Raw genomic sequence first — 26,473 nt, 5'->3', positions numbered from 1 at the left:
TGTGTTGTCGGCGTCATGGTGGCAGAACAGAGAGGAGTGAGAAGTGGACTGGTCTGATGATGCACGTAAAAAACATCCAAAACAAACCAGCTTAGAACAAACTAAAAATTATTAAAGATCCAACAGTGACAAGGTTTTGAGTCCAGGAAAACACAAAACCACAAATTATAATAAATTACAATTCTAATAATATAGTTTAGACTTTTAGTAATCAAAGAATTGGAAACACTTTATACTGTAGTTTCAAACTGGCCAGAAATGTATTTACATGTCCTCTTAACTTTCTGCATTAAGAAGCTCAGAAATTCTTCTTCTTCTTCTTCTTCTTCTTCTTCTTCTTCTTCTTCTTCTTCTTCTTCTTCTTCTTCTTCTTATTATTATTATTATTATTATTATTATTAACAACAACAACAACAACAACAACAACAATAATAATAATAATAATAATAATAATAATAATAATAATAAATACATTTTCCAAAATATCAAATAACCTCTAACGAAGAAAATGTCTTGGACCTTAAAGCAGTTAATTGAATGAAAAACATAAAAATTCTGATTTTGACACAAGTAAAATAAATATCAGCTGCTTCTCCACATCAAAAGGGACCAGGTGAGGTGGCTTGGGTATCTGGTGAGGATGCCTCCCTGTGGAGGTTTTCTAGGCACATCCAACTGGGACGAGATCTAAAGGAAGAGCCAGGACACGCTGCAGGGACCAAGCCTCTCAGCTGGCCAGGGAATGCCATGGAATTCCAGTGGAGGAGCTGGCCCCAAGCAGCTTTAGAGAAGGAAATCTGAGCTTCTCTGCATAGAATGCTGCCCCTACAACCCAACACTGAAAAAGTGGATGATAATGGATGGATGGATGGTTGGATGGGAAAATTAAATTATGCATTGTTTTTTTTCCAACATCCAGGGCAAATAAATACAGTGAAATCAGGACAATCTATTTAATTTTGTCAACAGATTCCTAGGATAAACAGTGTGTGTGTGTGTGTGTGTGTGTGTGTGTGTGTGTGTGTGTGTGTGTGTGTGTGTGTGTGTGTGTGTGTGTGTGTGTGTGTGTTATACCTTCAGTTTATTCACCCGCTGTTGTTCTTAAATAATAGACAGTAACTCAAAGTGTGAAGTTTAAACAAATGTCTGGATGGATGTGATACCAACTATTGTTGCTAAAACAAAACAGCTCTGTGAACTGTTTAATCTGTATTTAAACTGTAAACTGGGATGATTATCTGGGGATGTACATTTGCCTCAGCGTTAACGTCATGGTGGGCCGACATGGAGATTAACTCAGGTAACTTTCAGGTGAAGTTTGTTTAAAAGACATTTTGTAACCTTCAGCTTAATCTTAATGACCAGAAACATAAACAACTCAGTTTTACCAGAGTACTATAGTATTATAATACTATAAACTACGATGTTAAATGCTCTGCTGATGTTAAATCTGAAGCAATGATGAGTTTTTGCAAACTTAAACAGGTAAGATAGTTTAATGAAATCCAAGCAGAGAAGTAAAAATGAAAAACATTGAGAGGAACTGGTAGAAATGATGGAAACTGAGGAAGATCCCAGCTAATGAGGTAACCAGACATATGGGAACAATGAAGGTAATGGATTACAAATGTGGGAACAGGAAGTTTGATAAATTCCTGAAATTATAATTTCTGTAAATCAGTCGGGTCCTGTTGGTTTAAAGCACGGGTGGCCATCATGCTAAACTATTCAGAATAAATCAAAACACCATTAGTGCCAGATCATGTTGTTTATAGCACACATGTGATGACTCTAAAAAATATATGCATTTTTGTGATGTTTCTCTCAAAGCAGTCATGGGCAGGTGTTACCCTTTTTATTAGTGTGTGTCTGTTAGCTACGTTTACTGATGTTTACGGGTAATAAGTAGAAATGTAATGAAAGTACATCCTGGTATTGAGGTCGTAAGGTGGTGAAAGCCAGAGGGATGCTGTTACAGGATCAGTTTATTCTGATAAACTGATCCTGTGCAGCACAGGATTTTAAAAGTTCCCCCTGGTTGTACACTGAAAACGCAACAGGCAGCTTGTGTTTGGTTTAGTTACCATAGCGATGTAGCTGGGATGAGAGTGAGCCAGTTTCACACTGAAACCTCCGACTTTAAAGGTCTACCTTCCTGTCAAACTCAATCACACAGCCCAGCACTCACCTACAGGACAAACCTGCTGATAAAGATCAGGAGGGATCACAGTAGCGGCACAGCGGTGATAACATGGTAGAAAAGCTGTCAGGGGTTAAAGATTCATCCTGATTGATGCACTTGTTGTTGATGTGCATGAACATGTTCAGTTTTACAGAAGATGAAAACTAAAGGTGTTCTGTCTTACACCACAGTGCAAATCCAAACCAGCAGAATCAAGACAAAACAAAGCATAAAGATCAGAAACCAACATGCGCTCCCTATTCTTAGTAAAAGAGTATTTATAAAACTGTTTTGTTACAGAGAAGCTGCTTGATGTCTTTATTAATTAGCAATCTTTTCTTTAATTCACCCCTGCCGCCTCCCCCGATCCACTCTCATCTAATTTTCTGGGTGTGAAAAAGAGCCGAGAACAAAGCAGCATAGAAGAAATGAATTATTTTCCTCTCTAAACCCATAGAAACCTTTCTTGGCCATCAGATTTTCTCTCACAGACTTTGCCTGTTGCCTTTGTTCTCTGACAGTAATATTAATGCCACTGGCAGCTCTGATTATCACCAACCCCCAGAGCCCTCGCTGTTTTACAGCTGGGTTTGTCTAAATCTAAAGTGTCTCAGAAACAAACCATTAAGAATGTGTTTTTGATTCAGCTAAAAAAAAAGTTATTGTTTTACTGCCACGTTAACACGGCTTTACTATCACCTCCATCTCGTCCAGATCCTTTCATGTTGAGATTCGGTGTGCCTACAGTAATTTCCCTTTGTGCTGCTCCCCATTGCCAAGGCCCTACGATGCACCGTGGCCAAAGAACTGATGCGACAAATGAGGAGGAATTAAGTAGAGGCAGGCAATAAGTCAAACATGGAAGATGAACAATAATGAACTGGATGTGGGGGTGGTCCTCCAAGGCCTTGTCAGCGTACACAAGCCCCAGTCTTGAGGTAGATGGAGATTGATGAGGGGATCAGGAGGCTGTTAAGGAGGTTGTCAATAAGAACAGGTCAATCCCGTTTGATATGGGCCATGGATCTCACATAAGCATAGACATAGAGACTTGCGGTGTTTCTTATTGTCAAGGAACCTCGTCTTGATGCCTTGGTCCCGCCCCGGTTGCCTAGGAGATACTTCATCAGGATCCGCCAATTTGTGTTAGAATGTTCATGTGCTGCAGAGGTGTCTGTCCTCTGCTTGTCTGCCATTTAGCTAACTGACCAAGGATACACAGGAGGTGCCTTGTTGCCTTCCCTTGGTCAAAAATTTCCCAGAACACGGCGCAGTATTTTCAAAAGGAAGGCAGATCAGGAGCCAGTAGCTACTTCGAAGCAAAATTCCAGTTTCAATGTAAGTCAACTAATTGTAGTTATCAGGCTGATATCTAAAATGTTTTTTTAAGATCAAAGCAGTTAGCTAGGGGGTGGTTAGTTGCTTAGTAGTTGCAGCTTTGGTGGCTAACAGGTAGTAACTCACTTATATATTTAATTTAACTAATATATACACAATTAAAACCGTAAACATATGTCAGGTGCCTTGACATTGAGAAACACCCCTAGGCTCCCTATCTACCTTATTCCTGGCTAGGCTCATGCAGAAGCAATGATGCAAGCAACATTTAGTGAGATACCGGAAGTAGCGCATACTCACTGGTTTGCACGGTAAGGTTTTGTCGCTAGAAACAGTATTTTTTTACATTTCAAGAGCATTTTAAAAACTATTTACACCCCAATAATGTACTTTAATTTGCGACTACAAGAGCGCTGTTTACAACATGCACCTTGGAGTAAGAGAGTCTGTGGCTGCCAGCGTCAGTGCAGCTTTCACCGCCTCCCCAGAGATGAGGAACCCATAAGGTGGCTGAAAATTCATAACTTGAAAACCACCAAAGACTTTATTTGTGCATTCCTTTCATTTTGTAGTGAAAAACCAGACAGGAACAGTCGCATCCTTCTTTGTTGTTGGGATGTGACAAACCTCCGGAGAAGAGACACCAGGTAGTAGAGATTTGACAGCAGTCTCACAATAACAACAGGTAGGATTTCATGTGTACACTTTAATGTAACGTGTGTTTAGACTGCCGTCATTAACCTATAAGTGCATTCCTGCAATTTGTATTTCATCTGAAGCTAAAACTCAAGCTTGGTGGTAAATAAGATTCTGTCCTATGTTTCTCAACAAAACACAGAATCAGGTTTATTTCCATGTAGGTGAGCGGCTCATCTACTAGGGCTTTGTTTTGGTACATACATGTCAGGCAATAGAAGACTTCTTGAAGACAAGATGAACGGTTCTCTACAAGGACTCAACTCTCATCGCTCACGTTGAAAACTTGTTCAAAAGATTTGATTCGCTCGTCAACGACGCATCACTATCTTTCACTGTAACCTTTGGTTTCAGGGTCCTTGTGCTTGCTGTTCCTCTAGTCCCCTAGTTGTGATATGTGGTTATCGCATCTGAAATCAGATGGCAGAAAAGCACTCCACTAAAGAAAAACATCACCAGCCGCCACTGCTTCTGGCATCGCCGGTTTGACAGAAGCATCTCAGGGAAGATACCAGAAGGAAGGGGTCAGAGTTCCGTTACCATGTTCAAAAACTAGCTTGTTTTCAGATTTGCCATGACAGCTTAAAGGTTCAGCCAAACTCCAGACAAGATCTAAAATGATCAGAGAAGCTACTAAAAAAAGTCTTTTTTTTTTTTTTTTTTTTTTTAGAATTTTTCAGGTGTTCATTGACGCGACGCAAACAGAGATGTGATACTAAATCCCACTGGACACAGATCTTTAAATACCTTGCATGTTTATCGGTTGTTCGAATGAACAAAAAGAACAAAACCAGTGACATTTTGAGAAATAAGAGTTTCTCATACTTCTTAGGCCTGTAATCTGGGATGCTCCTGTCCAGGGAGATGCGATCACTGAGCTGAGCGTTGTAGCCGTACTCCTCATACTTCCCCTCTGAATCGTGGCTGTCTTCTCCAAGAGTGGCAGCAGCTCCCCCTTGGCCAAGACCTCCAGGTCCCTCCACCAGGCCCATGGGCTTTGCTAAACCTTTCACAAAAACAACAGAGAGAAACTGTCACAGTGATGCAGATGGCCAAGCGTCGAGGCAAGCTAATGCTATCGAGGAAATGAGCGATATTTGGAACAAGAGGCCGTGCAGAGGGGAGGCAGAGTGACAGCAGTGTGAGAAACTGGTGTCCTGCAGCTCGGAGGCATGTCAGGGCTCATCCAAGGAGCATCATTATACCGCCTGTCAGGCTGCAAAACACCCACAGGGAAGCTGATGTCATAAAAATATGCAGCAGCTAAAAGAGCGACAGAGGGACAGCGCTGCAGCAGGGTCCAGAAGGAGTTTCCTGAGAACAGCTGTATGTGAGAGTCATTGGTTTTACATTACATTTGAATTCTATCTGAGCTTCATTCTTTTGTTTAACCTCATTTATTCACCATGAGTCTCAAGAGTCTGATTTTCCTGCTCCCAGCTTGCTACTCATCTCACCTGCTACTGAGCCCTAATCAGCACATCTGTTTCCTTAGGGTGACAGTGGCACAGGTGTTAAGTGCTCGGCCCATAATCGGAACGTTGCAGGTTTGAGCCTTGATCAGTTTGTCGCTGTAGTTGTGTTGTTGGGCAAGACACGTTACCCCCTTGCCTGCTGGTGGTGGTTGGAGGGACTGTTGGCGCCTGTGCTCGGCAGCCTCACCTCAGTGGGTTACATCCCCACCAGCATGTGAATGTCTGAATGACTGATGGAGTTGTGAAGTGCCTTGGGGGTTCCAGAGCTCTAGAAGGCCCTATATCAAAGACAGGTCATTTACCATTTATTGCCATTTCCTCTTTGGTCTCCAGACCCTAAACCTGAAAATCTTCTCCTGCTTTATCTTGTATGACATTCCTGGAAGGAATCATGATCACGTTTTTTAACCATATGTATGATGAGGTGAGTTAAGAAAACCACATGAACCTGTTGGGCACCTGCTTCTTTTACAGAATGAAACAATTTAATTTAGCAACATAATGCATTTCATGTTAAGAATAGTAGATGCACAATGATGCAGCTGTTGGCAATGTTGCCTCATAGTGAAATGGTTGAATCCAGCACGGAATACAGTCAGTGAGAACGGCTCTCCCTGCATCCAACATGGCTCCCTCTAAAAGGCTAGGTTATCCAGAGTTATCTCTGCAGTTATGCTGCCAAAGAGCTCCGGACATCACGTGACTCTCAGAGAGTAGACGCCATGTTGGCAGGCAACAAAGGTAAACAAAATGAATGGGATCGGCTTGGATTTTACTCCATCGGAGTTTACTTCACACTTTAAAACCCAATAAATCATTTTATATAGTCAGAAATTAAATAGACTAAACATCTCCGACCCATACCGTGCCCCTGGGATACTTTTTAAAACACCAGACGCTGTCGGAGTGGACCTCTTACCAGATTTGAGAAGCCCTGACATTTATAATTTATCAAACTAATTAAACAAAAACACAAATAACATAGATTTACATGTAAAAGTTTACATAGAGTGCTGTGCTGTTTGAATGTATAAACTGAACTCCAAGAGAAATCACTAGTTTTCTTTTTTTCCATGAATAAAATAAATATGTCCGTCAGGAGCGTCTCAGGATCTGTCTGAGATCTGTCTCGGTGAGACAGATGATAGCAATCCAAAGTGCTTTTTATGTGTGATCTGACAATTGATCAACCATTGGTTAAAAATCAAATACAGCTTAGCCGGTTAATTGCTGTGATCCTAAAACACGTATACGGCAGCACGCAGAAATCACGAGGCAACGTTTTAAGTGATGTTTACTTGTTGCTGTGAGTAATAAGACAGAAAAAGCCACGCCAAAATAAGTTTAGGAAGCCCACTAAGAATCATAATAAAAGCATTTAAAATAAATGCCATACACAGTTGAGGAAACGTTGGTTTAAGTACCTGATATGAAGTGGTCACTGTATAAGTGAAAACCTTTACTCTCAGGATCCCACAGCTTCATTTTAGCCTGGAGGCTAGCACGTTTCATTACAATGATCCAACGTTTGCGCCGTTCCAGATCTTGGGGGAATCCTGTAAAAGGCTCATTCCTTATCTCGTCCGTGTCTGTTCTGGCATCCTGGGGCACAACAGGAATCTACCATATTTCCCATCTGATTGAGTTTTCTGACAATAGCAAATAGCCTAGCTCCGGGCTACTCCCTGCCAAGATGGCGCCGTTTCGATTTGAGCTGTTGCATGCCGGGAGAAGTGACGTCAACTCCCGGAGCTCTATAGGCTTAGACTGCTGGATGACATACTGACCACTTTCCGCGCTCTACTACTTTCTTCTACTGCTTCTCTTTAACTGCATCATTTCCTGTCATTTCAAATGTTAACTTTATTTAACAGGGAGCCATCGGCTAGCACACTGCTGTCAACCACTTAAACATTCTCCCTCTCCTGATAATAACATTTTACTTTCTTTGACATTGAAATGGCTACTACTAGTTTACCTGTTGAATTAATTATAGATTCACTAAGATAAAGACAATAAAGTTAATATCTTAATAAGTAGAATATTGTAACATCCAGCAATGGTCAGTTTCAGGTACAGTTTGGCCTTTCAACATCTATTCAACATCTGGCCAAGAAAGGAGACACAACACTGCATGTGTTGCCTTTAAATGAGTTGACTTCATACCAGCTGGAACTCAGAACCTGAGGTCTGAAAGATAACAATAACTTTCTTTCCCAAGGTCCCATCTGCCTCCACAGAAGGAACACTCCAGCGAATCAGTTGCTAAAATCAAGAATGATTTCCTTAATCAATATGAACTTCTTCCATGACTTACAATCTAGATAATCATTAAATAAACGTTTGTTTATTGGTACTTACAATCATATTGTAGTGAAATGCTTCAATAATCTGTGCTCAATAATTGAAGGGAAATCAGTATTATGTTATGTCTACTAAGACTGCCTGGTGTTCAACATGTTTAGACGACAGGTCCTCACACCTACACTCACACATAACAAATATGGCTAAGTTAAACCCTGACACACATAGTATTAACCCAGTCAGAACATCCTGTATCAAGAAGGCGTGTTTCTGAGTTGTCTTGGTAACATATCTCAAACCTGTCAGTCTTTGATTGGCTGAGCAAATAATAACATCAAAACCTTAAAACTGGATCATCCTGAGTGATTCGGGAGTTCTAGAGAATTGCTTCAGGCAGGCCACCTGTAGTAAACCTCTTTAACCATCAAAGATTTTGACACGTTGTCAAAATCTTTTTGCACCTGCAAATTTGATGAGCAAACAGTTCCTGCAGAAACAAAGCTGATATCGTTAGACTCCTTAAGAGTCCGCCAGACGCACGGTTCCATCCAGCTGTTGTGACCCAAGACATCTCTGGACTGAAGAGTCGGTACCACGGTATTCTACAGCCCTCTGGTGCCAGCGGTCAGCCGACCCCTGCGACTTTCAGATCCACCAAGAGGGTCTCTCAAAACGGGTGAAGTAGACATGACAGATTGTGTCTGATGTTCTTCTGATGATAAGAACTTTATAGCTTAGAGCAAACCAAATTCTTTTCACCAGAACTCAGCTTTCTTAGATAAGGAAGCTCTGACTGACATCGCATTCACACATAGGTTCCTTCATCACGTTTAGTTACATCCACTCCCAGTAAATGCTTAGTTAACTAGTCATGTTTTAATTGTTTGTAAAATAAATTCCCACTTTTATGAACCTGACTCTTTTTCTGAAGTAACACGAAGTGTGGTTGATCACTGAAAAAGCAAAGAACCTAGAATCTTCTGAATAATTACAATAAAGAACTGGCAGGTTAATATTTTATATTTATATAGAATATTACATCTTCCTGGTCATAACAAATAAATATCAACTTGCCAACGCTACAATATTTACTAAGAAATCACAATGTAATCATAGAATTACCACTTGATATGTTGTGTGTGTGTGTGTGTGTGTGTGTGTGTGTGTGTGTGTGTGTGTGTGTGTGTGTGTGTGTGTGTGTGTGTGTGTGTGTGTGTGTGTGCGTGTGTGTGTGTGTGCGTGTGTCTGCTCTGTCTTCTCGATCCCCAGTGAGTCGTGGTGGATGGCTGCTTATACTGAGCCAGGATCCTCTGGAGGTTTCTTTCTGTTAAAAGGGAGTTTTCCTCTCCACTGTCGTTACATGCTTGCATAGTTTGAGAATTGCTGTAAAGTTACTGACAATAGTCGGTTTACTCGATGCAATTTGCTGAGTTCCTTATGTGGGAAACTTTTACCCATTGGCTTAATGAACTGGGGTCTCATTTATCAAACATTGCATAGAATCCTTACTAAAACCGTATTGAAGCTCAGCAAAAAAACCTGTACTTACGCCAAGCAGGTTTGTGATCTATCAAACATGGAGTATGCACAGCTGCACGCAATCTCCGCTTCATAAATCGGAGACTATCGAGAACGTTTCTTGGCTGCATTTTAGTCACATCCCGCCCTCACCACGCCCACTTACTGCCATAAATAGTCAATGCAAAGGGCCTTGTGGATCTCATGCACATACATAAGCCGGCTGTTGCAGCGCTCTGCCAATGACAATGGCAACCGTAGATCAAGGCAGATCAAGGAAGCGCAATTTCACAGAAGCAGGAATTGAGGTATCTGTGGCTGAAGTGGAGAAATGAAAGGAAGTGCTTTTGCAAAACAAATAAGAGAAAATTCACGGTGTGGCACAGCGTTGCTGAAGCCGTCAATGCTGTGAATTCTTCAGAGAGATCTGTGGCGGATATAAAAAAATGGTCCAATCAGGATTCAATCCCCAGACTCCCAGGTGAAAGTCATGCACACTAACCAGTCAGCCAAACAGAGATCTCCCCTGTACAGGTAGCCAGGGTGCATGATCAATCGAGTCACAGTGACAGGACACACACTGTCACAGACACATGACATTCTGTCTCAATCTGCCCCCCTGTCTGTATTCTGCGCTTCAGGCTGTGTGTGTGTGCGCGCTCGTGTGTGTGCACGCATGTGTGTGTGCATGTCTTGTTCTGTGTGAAAACGAAGCAGTACAAGTGATAATGCTGCAGGATTTCATAATTTTATCCTTCTCAGCAGCAGCACTGCAGGTGCTCTCCATGTCCAACATGCGCGTAAGCCAGGTCCTTAGTCAACTTAAAGTTGCGCACATTTTTCCGCTAAATTTTCTGTCATAAATCCCAAAGTTTGCGTGGAAAGTTGCTTACGCAGTTTTCCGACACCGTTTTATGCGTAAGCAAGAAGAAGAAGAAGACAATATCATTAACATAGCGCCTCTAAAGATAAAAATCATGAGGCGCTTCAAGCGCAAGCAAGCTTGATAAATGAGGCCCCAGGTCAGTTACTTAGAAATATGACGTTTCAGGACCTGTAAAGGTGAGCTCTGGTGTAAAGAACAGTTAATTTGGTTCATTTAGAACTAGAACTATCCCATAATGATGCTCTCCCCTTAGACCTAAGCCTTCTCTGTCTAAATGGGTCCACTTGGGAAAAGGAAGCAGCTCATTGTTAGTTAAGTTGAGCTGAAACTGGCACAGCTGAACTCATTGCTTTGCATTATACTCCTCGATGGTGAAAGTGCGCAGAAATGAAACATGCATCTTCTCTTGGCCAAGAACACAAGTTTGGTTTCTGGCTCTGTGAATCTTACAGGAGAAGCTGAATCTGCAGCGCTACTGCCCTGCTTTCATCAGCAGCCATCCTCGAACATCATTTCATTCAGGAACAAAACTTTGAACAGTTTGTTGACAGAGCATAATGTTGCATCTCTGCCAGCTCTCACTATTGTTTGACTATTTAAAATTCAGCGAAACTGCGGGATAATGTCAGATCATTGTTATGCGAGCCAAGCTTCTAGTGTGGCCTCTGCTGAATAGTGGAGCTGCGTCTGTTCTCCGTATCAACAGATGGACACACAGACAGTAAGTAAACAGTGCATACCAATGAAGAGCTCATCTCTCAGCCTCGGCCCTCCAGGAACGGCGGCATAATCGCCGTACTTGGATGGCTTCAAATCCTCGGGTGCTACTGAAGATTTGTAATTGGAGCTGAATGGTTGCAAACTGGCTGCTCCCATGAGAAGGATTTTGTGTGCCCTGCACCAGCCAATGCAGTGGCATTTTGACAAGTAAGGATGGGGTCCACAACATGGACTAGCCATCTGGCACAGTGGCTCGTGTTGCACAATAATTCAGACCGTCTGAGACGGGAGTGTGTATGGAGCCTTGCACCGTCTCTATGTGAGTCTTGGAAGCTGGACAGCGACGGCCAGCTGTGTTTTCTGGTCTGATTCTGCTCCCGCCGGCGCTTTTCCACCGCCTTGGTCTGACTGAAGGAAATTTCATAACAAGATGAGACCTGAATGTCTGATCCACTTGGACTCGGGACACACAGGGCTGATGAGTAATCAGCACGGCACCAGATTGGTGCTATGTTCAGGCTGAAGCTGTAAAGTTTTAGTGATATTTTTCCTCTTTTTTTTTTTTTTTTTTTGCGTGGTTTTGTATTGATGTGGCTCCTGATAAAAAGCTGCTTTGATGATGCCTGGTGTGTCATTTCAGGGAGTAAAATCACTGCCTGGCTTTGATTCATCTTTCATCTTTCTGTCTTTTATGTTGGATAAAATTGTTTGCTAAGAAGAAAAAAATACTTGTACATGCATAGATTCATCAGTAGGAAACACCTCTCTTACATAAGGAACATTTCTCAGCAAAAGTCAACTGCTTGCAATCAAAATAGAAGGTTTTAATACACATCTTGAGAGGAAGAATTGGACAGTGTTCGCCTGTGGGTAGAACATGGCACCAACAACAGCCACACTAAGGATTAAGAGCTCTATTTCCAGCCTGACTATGCAAGTAAAAAATGTATGAAGTCATAATCCCGTGTGGCATTTTGTAAAAAACACATCAAGCAAGTCAGCTGTAATGCTATAGTCCAAAAAGAAAAGCCTGTAACTAAAAGCCTGCTTGACTGCTGTGAGACGTGCCGTGGAAACGGCAGAAAAACACACTGATGGAGATTTCAATAACACTTTGTGTGCTCACTTCATTCTCTGTTTCCAATGTAATTATGAGACTCCACTGCAATGGCTCTTTCATCATTTCACTATGAGGCAATTACAGCCAAACATCTGTTTCCTCCACCAAGGCTTTGGTCCCATCCACATCCAGCTGGGTGTCACACCGAAGCTCATCGTGTCCCTCCCCATCCGTGATGCAGCAAAACACACCACAGTCATAAACCCTCAGATTGTTTGATTTGTCAGAGCAAAAAATTCAATGACCCATTTTTAGTAAATTATTAAGGAGCAGGAATAGATTCATGTGTGTCCAAAGTGAAGCAGCTCAAAATATTGATGGGGGGGGGGGGGGGGGGGGGGTGTTAAGGGATCCCTTGAAGTGGAGGAATATCACTTGTTGGTTTTACGGTCTTCAAATGCCAAAATGAAGCCATGAAATATTAAAAGTGCTCAGAAGAGCAGCAGCAAGTCTTCTGCTGCCACTCTGCAGCCAAGTTACTTGGATCTCTCGCGCTGCTCAGTTACCTCTAAACAACAGCTGCAGTTTTCTGGGTGAGTGAATCTGATCTGAGAAAAATTAAAACGTGATTTTCAGAAATATGTTTGAATGGAAAATTTCACAAAATTAAAAATCTGAAGCTAAAACTTTAATTTGTTTTTCCAATGATGTTTCCACATCACTACAGGTTTGTTGGTTTTGTTTGTGTTACTGTCACGTTGAGAGCAGGAGGAGGTTCGGATCCAAGATGCAGAACACCAGATGACACGAGGCAAGAGTGATTGTAGGAAGTAAATCCTTTATTTATGATGAAAATCCAAAATCTACAAAGGGCAGGAAGCCAAGCCTATTTTCAAAACCCTGAAAAAACTAAGAGCTCACTTTCTGAGCAAAAACCTAGAGACCTAGTGGGGGGGACAAAGCAACGCTGACAAACGACAATGGACCATCAAACACTGAGAGACAAACAGGGGCTGGGTGATCAGGAGACGAGGAGCAGGTGCGTGGGGAACTGGGCACAGGTGAAACTAATGAACTGAGGGAAGAAGCAGAAATAAGCAGGGGAGAAAACTATATCTAACACCTGTAAACCAGAGCTACTAAAACAACCCAAACTTAACTTCAACACTGTAGACACAGGGGAATCTAAAACTAAGTAAACTAATGATCTAAGTGGGGAAGGGAACACACACATTAAGGGGAATAAAGAACAAGTGGGGAGAAAGAACTGAGGAGAGTCTGCTGGAATCAATACACTAAATGCGAAGAAAAAAACCAAGCAGAGGAGGGGATGAAACATAACTTGTGAGAAAATACATAAATAAACTAAAAAGACTAAGGGTGCCGGAGAACCAAAGATAAATAAATAATGGCCCGAGGAGAGAGGGAGACTAATAAAATGAAAACCTGAACTTATGGAAAACAGAGGAGAGACTAGGAGAACATGAGGGAAACCTGGAGGGAGCTGGGGACAAAAAGGGCTGGGGACTACAAGGACACAGAACATGAGGGGACACATGGAGGGAGAACAGGAGGGGGCTGGGGACCAAAGGGACACAGAACATGACAGTTACAGACCGTTACGTTTGGGTGATGAGCATAAAAGCAGCTGTTTTAGCTATAAAATGTTTATTTAGGAATAAAAATGCACGTTTCTCAGTAAAATTACATCATTTAATCATAGAAAAATGCTTGCAGTAATTTCAGCTGCAGAACAACAAACTGACAGAAATAATGCATTTATATCAGGATAAAACCATGAGAATGTATTTTTTAGTGAAGATGTCTAAAGATTATGAATAAATACTTAAGTGGGTCTTTTTAATGAAGGTTTATTTTCATCATTAGTTTTCTAGCCTAGCAAACCGACGCATGTCCCTCTGCCGTTGGGTGTCACCATTAATTGTTCATAACACAAACACGGCATGACTCTGAACTGACAGCATGAATAAAAGGAATGCTCCCTCCCTCTGGAACACATTGACAGAATTGTCTGCGGCCGCCAGCTGGTTTTCAGGTGAGCTGCTGAATTCATTAACATGATTCTTCAAGGCTGCACAAAATTGATTCCTATCTGTTTTTGAAGCTTGTTGTCAACCAGACGCCCATCTGCATACGTTTATTAAAATGCATTTCATTTCTTCAGGCCTCGGCTTCCTGAGATAAAGTGTCACAGCTGCCACCACCATCAATACCTATACAGCACACACACACCTTGATATGTATCACAACAATCTACGTTGAGTTTCTAAATGCGAGTCAGCAGGGAACGCGGTGAGTTTGGCGTTTCTTTTTTCTGCTCAACCTTTGCTTTAGCATATAAACAGCGTTAGCTTCTTTGCCATAATTGGGCATCACAGATAAAAGGCATATCTAGTGCTGCAGCTGGGCCTGAGAGGTCGCCATCCCATCAGTACCTACGCACTGGGAGAGGGATGGGAGTGGCATGCATGGCTGAGGGTAGAAACCTCGGTGTGACCGTGAGGAGTGGGAAAGCTCAGATCAAAACACGACACCGCGCCTGTAACTGTTGCACACTCACAGGCTAACAGGCTTTTTTTAGAGCTCGCCTGCTTCATGTGGAAAAACAGTGGAGGAAAGGCAGTGAGCAGAAATAAGGATCAGGCAGGTTCACATCAGTTAAGTCCAGTTCAACTGCTTTCAGAACTCAAGAGTTTTTTCTCTCCTACAAAAAGTGTATGCAAGAAAAAAAGGCCAATATTTATTTCAAATTAGGGCTGTCGCAATTGAGGAATTCCCCCTGCGGTGAGTCAGGGCAGCTCAATATTGCGATATGCGATATTATTGCACCCCGTTTTTATTTATGTACTTAGCAAATTTGTTTGTTAATTACTAAACTCATGGCAATATTTCATTTGAAACATTGTGCTTACACATTTAAAAAATGTTAGAAAAAAATACATGGCCATATTTAACACTTTATTGAATGCAGATCAAAGGGCAGTAACGGCATTCTCTGACTGAACTTAAAAACAACATTCAGGAGGTTTAACTTTGAAATGCAAATTTGGCTGCAACATCTAACAGAAATAAAAAAAGTGCCCTACTATCTCCTCGATCAGCGCGGACTTTACCTCTCAGCATGCGCTGTCGCGAGATTTAATCAAGTGCGGTAATTGCGGTGGCACGTCATGCAGCGCGGTGGGTGTCTTAATATCGCGATATATTGTTCTTGCGATTATTGCGACAGCCCTATTTCAAATTCCTATTACATTTGTGTAAAATATATTAGCATAATCTTATTTTAAAACTGGTTGCATGTCAAATATTTGAGCATTTCCACCTTGAAGCTGCTGCAAGCCACATCTCCAACCCCATAGACTCAATTGCAGGGTATGATGTCACTGATCTACACGATCACCTAGGTTTTTCTTCTTTTGTGTGTCTTTGTTCATTTTTCTGCAGTTTTAGCTAAAAAAAACTCATAAAGCACAATGTTTGGTGTTAACCCATTTAAAATGGCTGCCAAAGTCATCTGGCTACACACACATACACACACAGGTGATTCTGACATAATTTTGAAGATTTGAGAATAAAAACAGGTGAAGTAAAGACTAAAAGTTCACAACACATTCTAAATGCTAACACATCACACAAGAACTGACAATTGTCTGTAAGAATGTAGTTATTGTTCATTTTAAACTCAGCCAAAAACAGCCAGAGCTCCATCATTTCTCATCATGAGGTGTTCTTTAGGGTTTAGAGCATGAAGAGTGGTTGGCAATAGACAATCCTTCAGGGAATGCCAGGCTTTTAACGTTTCAAATGTTTTATTCAGTTTCAGTTAAGGACACAAGCTGGATCTGGCCACGCCCCCTCCTTCCCCACTCAAGCTGCTATAAGCTGAGAAGCTCCAATATCTCTCTTTCAACTAAAAGCTGGTTCCATTATAATTTCTCTGCTTGTGTCGTATTTGTTTAATGGCTTTTTATTAGGCAAATAATTCCTTTTCACAGTTGGAGTGTTTGCAGAGGTAACAGAGAAGAGGATGCAAAAGGTGAGTTTACATAATGTGCTATTGTCCTCTTTAATGAATGTTAGGAATACATTTCAAAATTAAAGCACAGTAAAGACATTACTCTGTCATCTGTTTGGATACCCATGACTCAATGAGCCAAAATGTATGAGTTCCAATGTGTAATGCCAAATATTAGAATAAAATATGCTTACGTGTAAAATGACACTTATTAAATCTAATATCCACTCTAAAGTCAAAGAAAATAACATTGTTGATGTAGTTTGTACCTTTATAATATTGCTCTCTCTTTAAATAAAAAGAACTAACCATAAATGTGTGAAGTCTTCATTCAAGGTCTTTATACTCTCAAGGATTCAGAAGGTAAGTACCACTGAAGAGGTATTTGCTGACTCTAATGCGGTACTTAAGGTCAAAACAGAGCCTCGTAAGCTTGTTAACAAGCTTAAACCCTCGTCATCTGATTATTCCAAGGCTGATGGCATCAACAGCAGAGCAGATAACCCTCATGTAGCTCATTTCTGTTCAGAATGGGCTGCTCAGAAGGCCCAACTGTTGTTTACTTGTTGAATGTCCATAGACCGTCCACCAAGAAAACACAAAAGCAGGAGTTCTTTGACTTGTTTATGTCCAAATCTAATTGGTCCCTGATGCTGCTTATGTAACCCTGATTACCATAGCTCCCAATAAATAAAAGCCTGTTAATAAAAACTGTCTTTAGAAATATATTACAGGTGATCAAATGTCAATAAATAGATCATAATGGTTAAAAAGAAAAAAAAACTCATTAAAAATGTCAGCAATTATATCTTCACGATGTAGTATTTTATTTGTGTTTAAAAACATGATAAAAGGTTAAACACTTGCAAATTCATGGCGTTTTTATATTAATTCAGGAAAAAAGGCCTCTCCCTGGGCTGCCACCTTGCGGTGGAGGGCTTTGAATGTCTCAATGATCCTTGGAGCTAAGTTGTCTGACGCTTTCTGCCTCTGATAGGGTCACGCATGGCAAACAGGTCCTAGGTGAGGGATCAGACAAAGAGCAGCCCGAAGACCTCTTATAATGAATTATATAAATGGAAACCGTGTTCCCTCGCCCGGACGTCGGTCACCGGGGCCCCCCTCTGGAGCCAGGCCTAGAGGTGAGGCGCGTTGGCGAGCACCTGGTGGCCGGGCATTCATCCATGGAGCCCGGCCGGGCACAGCCCAAAGAGGAAACGTGGGTCCCCCTTCCCATGGGCTCACCACTTGTGGGAGGGGCCAAAGGGGACGGGTGAAGTGTGTGATGGGTGGTAGTCGAGGGCGGGGACCTTGGCGGTCTGATCCTCGGCTACAGAAGCTGGCTCTTGGCACATGGAATGTCACCTCTCTGGTGGGGAAGGAGCCTGAGTTGGTATGTGAGGTTGAGAGGTTCCAACTAGATATAGTCGGACCCACCTCAACGCTCTGGCTCTGGAACTAGTTTCCTTGAGATGGATTGGACTTTCTACCACTCTGGTGTTGCTCCCACTGAGAGGCGCTGAGCAGGGGTGGGCATACTAGTTGCCCCCCATCTTGGGCATGAGTCTGAATGGACCGTGTGCCGTGCCTCCATTGTTGAGATGGCCGACCAGAGCTGTGGTCGTAGGATTGTCAGTGCCTGTCGTGGTGGCAACCCCCGAACCCGCTGGTGGACACCGGCGGTTAGGGATGCTGTCAGGCTGAAGAAAGAGTCCTATCAGGTCTTTTTGGCCTGTGGGACTCCAGATGCAGCTGACGGGTACCGGCAGTCCAAGCGGAACATGGTTCGGGTGGTCGCCAAGGTAAAAACCCGGGCGTGGGAGGAGTTCGGTGAGACCATGGAGCAAGACTTCCGTATGGCTTCGAGGAGATTCTGGTCCACCATCCGGCACCTCAGGGAGGGAAAGCAGTGTGCTACCAACACTATCTATAGTGGGGACGGCGTGCTGCTGACCTCTACTCAGGACATTGTGGATCGGTGGGCAGAATACTTCGAAGACCTCCTCAATCCCACCGACACGTCTTCCAGTGAGGAAGCAGAGTCTGGGGACTTTGGGATGGCCTCTCAAATCTCTGGTGCTGAGGTAGCTGAGGCAGTTAAAAAGCTCCTCTGTGGCAAGGCTCCAGGGGTGGATGAGATGTGGATGAGATCCGCCCGGAGTTCCTTAAGGCTCTGGATGTTGTGGGGCTGTGTTGGCTGACGTGGATCTGCAATATCACATGGACATCGGGGGCAGTCCCACTGGACTGGCAGACCGGGGTGGTGGTCCCCTTATTTAAAAAGGGGGACCGCAGGGTGTGTTCCAACTAAAGGGGGTCACACTCCTGAGCAGGTCTCTGCTTTTTGCAGATGATGTGGTCCTGTTGGCTTCATCAGAACGTGATCTTCAGCTTTCGCTGGAGCGGTTCACAGCCGAGTGTAAAGCAGCTGGGATGAGAATCGGCTCCTCTAAATCTGAGACCATGGTCTTGATTCGGAAAAGGGTAGAATGCCTTCTCTGGGTCAGAGATGAGGTCCTGCCCCATGTAGTGGAGTTTACGCATCTCGGGGTCTTGTTCACGAGTGAGGGAAAACTGGAGCGTGAGATCGATAGGTGGAATGGTGGTGCATCTGCAGTTGATGTTGTTTTCAGCGCATCATGTTGGCGTCCCCTCGTGGAGGACTAAATAAGCTGAAAAACAGACTTTTACGGTTGCTTAAGGGCTATTTATTTTTAATATTTATGCGCATTATTCTATCGTTGTGATAGGCCGTTAAGGTTTGGACCGAGAAACGCTGAGCTAGAACCGGAGTTGGATTTCATAAGCGGGAAGCAAGATGGCAAGCCACCCATGGACCCTTTGAACTGTGCCTTGCAAAAGGAGAAAAACTCCACCTACGTTGCATACTTTCACTGAAAACTGGTAGGATCAATCCATACACCTCTGCTGAAGAACACGGGACTGTCAAAGCACTGGATAACCAGTCAGAGTAATTCTGGGATTTATGGTTAAAGGAGAAAGAGAGGTTTTTTTTTGTTCAGCCTTTTACTGAATTGTTTTCAGTTTTCACATTTTTTGCTGTTTTTGTTTTTTTTATTTTGGTCAACCACACATTTTAACGCTGTTATGGTATAAATGGAAATGTAAATAATTTTGGTGGGTAAAACAAAATAAGAAGTGGTTGAAATTTAAAGGTGAACTAAACCAGAATTAAATAAATCTTGGACTTTCAGAACTAAACTAGATTTAAAATAACACAGTGTTAACTTAAATAGATTAAAGGATAAACTTGAACTTTGAACTTGAAATAGTACACAAACAATAACCTAGGTTGAAAATAACATCATTTTAAAGCCACCCAGAGTTACTCTGACTGGTTATCTAGTGCTTTGAGAGTCCCGTGTTCTTCTGCAGAGGTGTATGGATTCATCCTACCAGTTTTCAGTGAAAGTATGCAACGCAGGTGGAGTTTTTCTCCTTCTGCAAGGCACAGTTCAAAGGGTCCATGGGTGGCTCGCCATCTTGCTTCCCGCTTAGGAAATCCAACTCCGGTTCTAGCTCAGCGTTTCCCGGTCTAAACCATAACGGCCTATCATAACGATAGAATAATGCGCATAAATATTAAAAATAACATACAAATAGCCTTTAAGCAACCATAAAAGTCAGCTTTTCAGCTTATTTAGTACTCCACGAGGGGACGCCAACATGGCGTGCTGAAAACAACATCAACGGCCGACGAACTACAGCCTGTGTTGAGTAAGCACCATTTAAATCCACCATTTTAACATAAAACAATATAAATCTGCTACCTTGGCTTCCATGTTCATGAACTAAGCAATATAATACCACAAAACATTTCTTTCATGATATAAAATAAAGTTCCTGATCTCACCAAGTCCTGTTCAGCCATGTTCACAACGTCACCAAGGCAAGAGCAGGTCAGGAAAACCAAACTCCCTTCTCCAGTTTTAAACTGGCTTTATGTAAACGTCTAGGTTGGTACTTAATATATTTATGGTTTTATTAAGGCAGCAGCTCCGCAGGTGGTGTCTGCACCTCTTCATCCGCAGCGCCAAAATGAAAGAACAACCTGGTTGGCTGTGGCGGATCATGAATCATGTTGCAACGTGCTTTTCAAAATAAGAGTATGAACACATATTTTAGCCTTTTTTCCTGAATCAATATAAAAACACCATGAATTTGCAAGTTTTTAACATTTTATCATGTTTTTAAACACAAATAAAATACATCATGAAGATATAATTGCTGACATCTTTAATGTAATTTTTTTTCTTTTTAACCATTATGGTCTATTTATTGACTATTGATCACCTGTAATATATTTCTTTTGACTGTTTTTATTAACCCTCTGGGGTCCAGGGTGTAATTTGCCGTTTTTGACTAATTTAGAGTTTTCCTTTGTATTTCCAAAATAAAAACCATAACCACTGCCTTATGTGGTATTAATCTTTTCAGCACAACCTGGACTTTATGAATTTATAATTATTTTTTTATATTTGGACATAAAGGGGTTGCATATTAGACCTTAAATCACTCGGAAACATAAAACAGGGTATCTGCAGGTTTAAGGGAGCCAAATTTAAGACTTTTTAAGACCTTTTTTAAGGCCACTTAGACCAAATTTAAGCTATTTTTGTAATTAAATTTAAGCTTTATTTTCCAGTTTTTGCCTGGAACCGGTGCTAACCACGTCGCGAACGTGGGATTAGCCATCCAGTTACCATTAAACTTGCACTTCCCCATGGTGCAAGCTCCCACTAGCTCAACCAGCTAATGTGCTCATCTAAAAATAGCCCCCTTTCACAACCAACTGAATGTGTACGGTTCCACTTACGCCAACATCATACACAAAAAATGCTGAAGATTAACTAGAAATTCATGAAAATTTTATAGAAATAAAAGAATCTTGTTTATTGGGTCTTTGGTAATTTAAGACCTTTGGAAACTGTATTTAAGGATTATTTGTCATTTTTAAGGATTTTTAAGGCCTTAAATTTGGAAAAGCTAATTAAAGATTTTTTGAGACTTTTTAAGGACCCGCGATACCCTGATGAAATCCGAATTGGAAAAAAAGTTGTTTATTTGACTGAGAAACCAACAAACATTTATGACAAATGTGTTTTATAATTTAGAATGGTAATCTAGACTGTACATTTATAAAAAATATGAATAAAAATAGCAAATAACAAATAAAAAAAATTATTAGCCCTCTGGGGTCCAGGATGTAAATCACCGTTTTAGACTCATTTTTGTTTTTCTTTTGTATTTTCTAAAAAAACAATAAATATTGCCTTATGGGTTTTTTTTTCAGGACAACCTGGAATATCTGAATCTATACTTGTTTTACTAATTTGGCAATAATGTACATGCATTTTGGAGTGGGGAGTGGCTCTGTCTCACGCCGCGGAGATCGAGATTTGACAGCTGTGCGGCGCTGCCCACGCCTCTTGTTGGATCTCCGAGGAGCTGGATTTCTGCCTTCGTCCTCTACCTCATCATGACCCAACTCTTCTATGAGGAAGGATGGATCTGCCACATCGTCATCAACATCCTCGCTATTTGCCTCAGACTCCGGCTGTGAGTCTCCGTTCACTTCCTCTGCTTCCAGTTCAAAAAACAGCCGTACTATCTGAACTGCCTGGTGGACATTTATCCTTCTCATCATCCTTTATATAAGCCTAATAAAAGCCTACTAAACTGCAGAGACAATATATCTGTCCGGATCGCTCCAAAATATGAAGTCTACTGTCAATATCTGTCTAATTGTTTGTTGTTACTCCGTTTGCGCCACTCCTTTCCCCACGAAGCGGCTCCTTTTTGTGCATATCTCGTTACTCGTGCAGCCTTCCTCTCTCTCAGCTACATAATGACGCTTTTTATCAATTGAATATGTGAGACTTCCACCAACAGCAAAAGGATCTCATGTTTTTGTGGGTTTTTTCAACACATTCTCACTCCCAGAGCGTCAAAAACAAACACTTGGTCAGCCACCCTCCACGTCAGACCCCTGACGCCAAAAGTGCCCTTTTTCGTTACTTATGTGCGAAAAGGGGTTTTTCCCTTGTTTGACTGCAGATCCCAATGCAGCGTTACACTGACGCAATGGGATGTCCGCAGCCGGGGCACCAAACAAGCTCATTGTACCTCACCTTAACCTTATCCTCTTATTTAACCTTCCCCTCACCCCTATCCTAACCTTGACCATCTTGCTAGCGAACACGTTAGTGATGTGTCGGTCGCTCTAAAAGCCGGCTCTATGAAGTGAACGGCGGGAGCCACCTCGTCATTGGTCGAGTTTGGACCGAGCCAACGCGAGGGGGAGGTTTCAACTACCACGGTGGAGATTAAAAATAGAGGGTATTTGTAACGTCCCCCTCGCCAGATTGTATCTTCTAACGTTCCCCTTGGGCGGCAAATACGAAAATTGACAATCAGACTCTGACTGTCAGAGTCTGAATGCACGGGAAACAAACACTTGATCACAGTGAAAGTAACGTTTTAGGTAGCAAGAGGGTTAAGGTTAGGATGAGGGAGAGGGGAAGGTTATAAATAACGAAACGTTAAGGTTTAGGTGCGGTTAAATGAGCTGGTTCAGTGCCGCATCAGTGGATATCTAATCACGTCAGTTTTACGCTGCATTGGGATCTGCAGTTACAAAAGGAAAAAACCCCTTTTCGCACATAAGTAACGAAAAAGGGCGCTTTTGGCGTCTGGGGTCTGACGTGGAGGGTGGCTGACCAAGTGTTTGTTTCCGACACTTAGGGTGTGAGAATGTGTTGGTTTTTTATGTTCACAAGCACATTCCCTCTCACGGATGCTGTTTTGACAAGTTATCAGATTGCCTAAAAATAGGTTGTTTTTCAGTTTAGTATAATTCCACTTTTACGTTGCCAATTAACAAAATTTAAAAACTGGGGTGTAGTTTATAATCTCCTTTTTAAAGCTGAATTGAAACCGAAACTCAGGGAGGCGGATTCTTGCTGCCACAACGTCCCAAATCAGACCTGTTCAAAAGGCGGATACGCGTCCATGGGCCCCACAGGGTTAACAGGCTTTTATTTATTGGGAGCTATGGTAATCAGGGTCACACTTACATGCCATTGGTCAACAATACACAACTGAAGGAACTGACAATTATTTCTATTGTAGGGGTAATGATTACTGCTGTGCTGAGTCCTCCTCTCACTGTTGACATTCCTCATAGTCACAAAACCATTTATGATTTGTGCACTACGCAGGAAGCAGGCAGATGACCTGGAGTGTGAGGATGTGATTAAAGAAGCTATTAAAGATCTCCAAATAAATCATGATGATTGTGACACCATGCAACCACTCCCGTGCACCTCTGCCTCGGTTGAATATAAACTCCAGCTTAATTTCAGCTTCCTTTTTAACTGCTAGCACAGTTAAGTTTGCAGGCTGTAAATCTAAAATTGTCAGCCATCATCAAAGTCTTGATTTGTTAGAAGAATTAGGTTAGAGCCAAATTATGCCAGCATAAAGGCCTGAAACTGAATGAAATTTTACAGAATGAAGAATAATTTTTTTATTTATAGTATCACATCATTCTGAACTGATCTGTAGGACACACTGCATGCTTCAAATTGAGTTTATTTCTTTGTATATTCATACAATGACTGAAAGACAGAAATGAAACAGCTTTTAACTTGATATGAAGCACAGTCCTCTGTTCAGAACATGCTGTTACTAGTGCAGTAACGAGGGACGCGCAAAGTGTTCTCCAGCTATTTCAACTGAAATGTACTTCACATGAACTCTTCTGAGAAGAATTAGGAAAACTGATGACTGTGGCGTAAGGCTGCTGGAAACTAATGTCCCCTGGCTAGTTGAGAGGTCAAATGGACAAATATGAAACAAGCAGAGAAGTACTAGCATGTATACGCAGAAAGAAAGGTTTCTATGTTAATAATATCAGTAATTAAATAACTACGTAGATACCAAGGGTCAACAATTGTAAAAACCTATCAGGGCTGTTTTTTTAATCACGGGAGGGGTCTAAAACCTTTTACTAGGACCAGTCACTGGAGGGCACCAGTTTCAAAGACTCCAAAGCAATTTACACTAAATGGTAAATGGCCTGCATTTGATATAGCGCCTTCTAGAGGCCATGCTTTACAACACAATCAGTCATTCACACACTGATGGGGATTAGCTCAAATGTAGCCACAGCTGCCCTGGAGTGCACTGACAGAGGTGAGGCTGCGGCGCTCTGGTGCCCTCTGACCATTACCAGCAGGCAAGGTGGGCTAAGTGTCTTGCCAAAGGACACAACGACAGCGACAAACTGAGCGGGGCTCAAACCTTCAACCTTCCGAGTACGGGGCGAACACTTAACTCCTGTGCCACCGTCACACCCTGTATTGTTCATCCATTCACACACACAGTCACACGCTGGTGGTGACGAGCTACAATGCAGCCACAGATGCTCTGGGGCACGCTGCGGAGCACTGGTGCCCTCTGACCACCACCAGCAGGCAAGGTGGGCTAAGTGTCTTGCCAAAGGACACAACAACAGAATTCTCTGCTGGGAGCTGTGATCGATCCTACAACACTCTAATAACTGGACAACCTGCTCTACCTCCTGAGCTAATGCTGCTGCCTGATTTCACTGGGAGTAATAACCTTCATCTGAGAGCAGAGTCACACAGGCTAGTATTTTAACATCACCGTCCTCAGTTTGTTCACAAACAATCCACATAAGCATAAAACTGCTGTGAACAAGATTGTTATTAATCAACAAATACATTTTCTACAGTGGTATGGTATCATTGTGTCAGGTCAGTGGCATGTGACATGTACCACCCTTAGAATGTGTTAGGGTTCTCCTGTAAAGAATTTCAATGAAATTTCAATTTTATGTTATTTCAACTAATAACTAGTTTGGTTTGAAACCATTTTATTATAATTTCATATTTCAGGCTTTAAATGGTTAGATTTCCACAGCTTCTGACTTGTGTAGTGTTTATCTCCTTTTCAGCTCACTTGGACTTAAAACATGCTTTTAGACCTGAAGCTGGAAGTTCATGATGCCTTGTTGATGATTTTAGTGACATCCTCAGCATCATTAGTGAAAAAGAAAGATGTCAAGTTTTATCATTCCTCATTCAAAATTAAACAAACTTCGATCACACAAAGGAACAGCAAATACAACGCCCAAATATCAGCACGATAGTTTGATGCTGGGTTTTTATAAGCTGCGTGAAACAGTTACCCTCCTTTAGCCACCAAGCCAGAGTGGTCCCTTTAACATGAGTTCCCTTCAGATTTTAAGTTCAGCTGCAGCAGAAGACAGTTATTGTATATGCTGGGTCACCGTGTTCGACTATTTGGGGAATTTCAGCTCATCGTTCGCTCCGTCCATCAGTCGCAGAGGTTCATGCTTATTTAGATTACCCATGATAGTTACCTTTTTCTGTTTTTGTTTTGTTGCAAACATGGTTTAAAGAAATCAAAAACATGTAATCAAAGATAAATCTTATCAAAAAGCACACAAAAGTACCACTTTCCCTGAGGATACTAGTTCATTTAATCAGATATTTTTCACATAGTAGTGGAGAGTTCAGCACTCCTCTAAATGCCATCAGTTCAGATAATTTTGTGGTTGACTAAATTCTAAGGATCAGACTTTTTTAGCGTTTGGGAGGCAGAGCTTGCTGGCTTTGTGCCAGATGCCAAACCTAACTCAAAGAGACAAACTGACCCTAAAATAGTTGTTGAAGCTTCAGCATAATAAAAAGATTTTAGAAAGCAAAAACACTCTGCAGCTCAACTTTTCTGAGCGGCAGAAACAACATAAAAGTGTCCAGTGTATGAAACGCTCAGGTTAGGTCTTCTACTAGGGGGTGATTACAGCTGGCTGATCAAGTCAGAATGGGGCTGGGGTGGGGTGGGGTATCTTTACTATAATTATTTTTACTCGTGCATGCAAGTCATAAATTATCATTTTCATCGTCAGTATTTTTGACAAAGTATTCCAGTGATGAGATTCCTGTTAGATATTAGTTGTTACAATCTATGTTAAGAAAATGAGCAAAAGCCTAACAAGGACCTGTAGGACATTCTGTGTCTGTAACAAGGAACAAAAATATTTGCAATGTCTCCCGCATAGAAATCTTGGAGGGGTCTGAAATGTACATTATAGGTGAGAAACAGCATTCTTTTAAGCAGGAAATCACATTGTATGATTCATAAAGACGTTATTTGAATTGCATGACTGCACAAGCATGAATCCGTG

The 26,473-nt window shown here is 41.9% G+C and overlaps 1 protein-coding gene across 1 annotated transcript in view; it reads right to left on the bottom strand.

The window, feature by feature from the left end:
• The window catches only part of galnt9 (polypeptide N-acetylgalactosaminyltransferase 9), a 168,675-nt gene that overhangs the window by 136,145 nt on the left and 6,057 nt on the right, over positions 1-26,473 (bottom strand). The window contains exon 2 of the mRNA XM_015972000.3: positions 5,042-5,222. Within this exon, the coding sequence (XP_015827486.3) occupies positions 5,042-5,222 (181 nt within the window). The remainder of the gene's footprint in view (positions 1-5,041; positions 5,223-26,473) is intronic.

Source organism: Nothobranchius furzeri, chromosome 17, assembly GCF_043380555.1.
Source record: "Nothobranchius furzeri strain GRZ-AD chromosome 17, NfurGRZ-RIMD1, whole genome shotgun sequence".
Lineage (NCBI taxonomy): Eukaryota > Metazoa > Chordata > Actinopteri > Cyprinodontiformes > Nothobranchiidae > Nothobranchius > Nothobranchius furzeri.
This window is presented reverse-complemented; position numbering and strand designations above follow the sequence as displayed.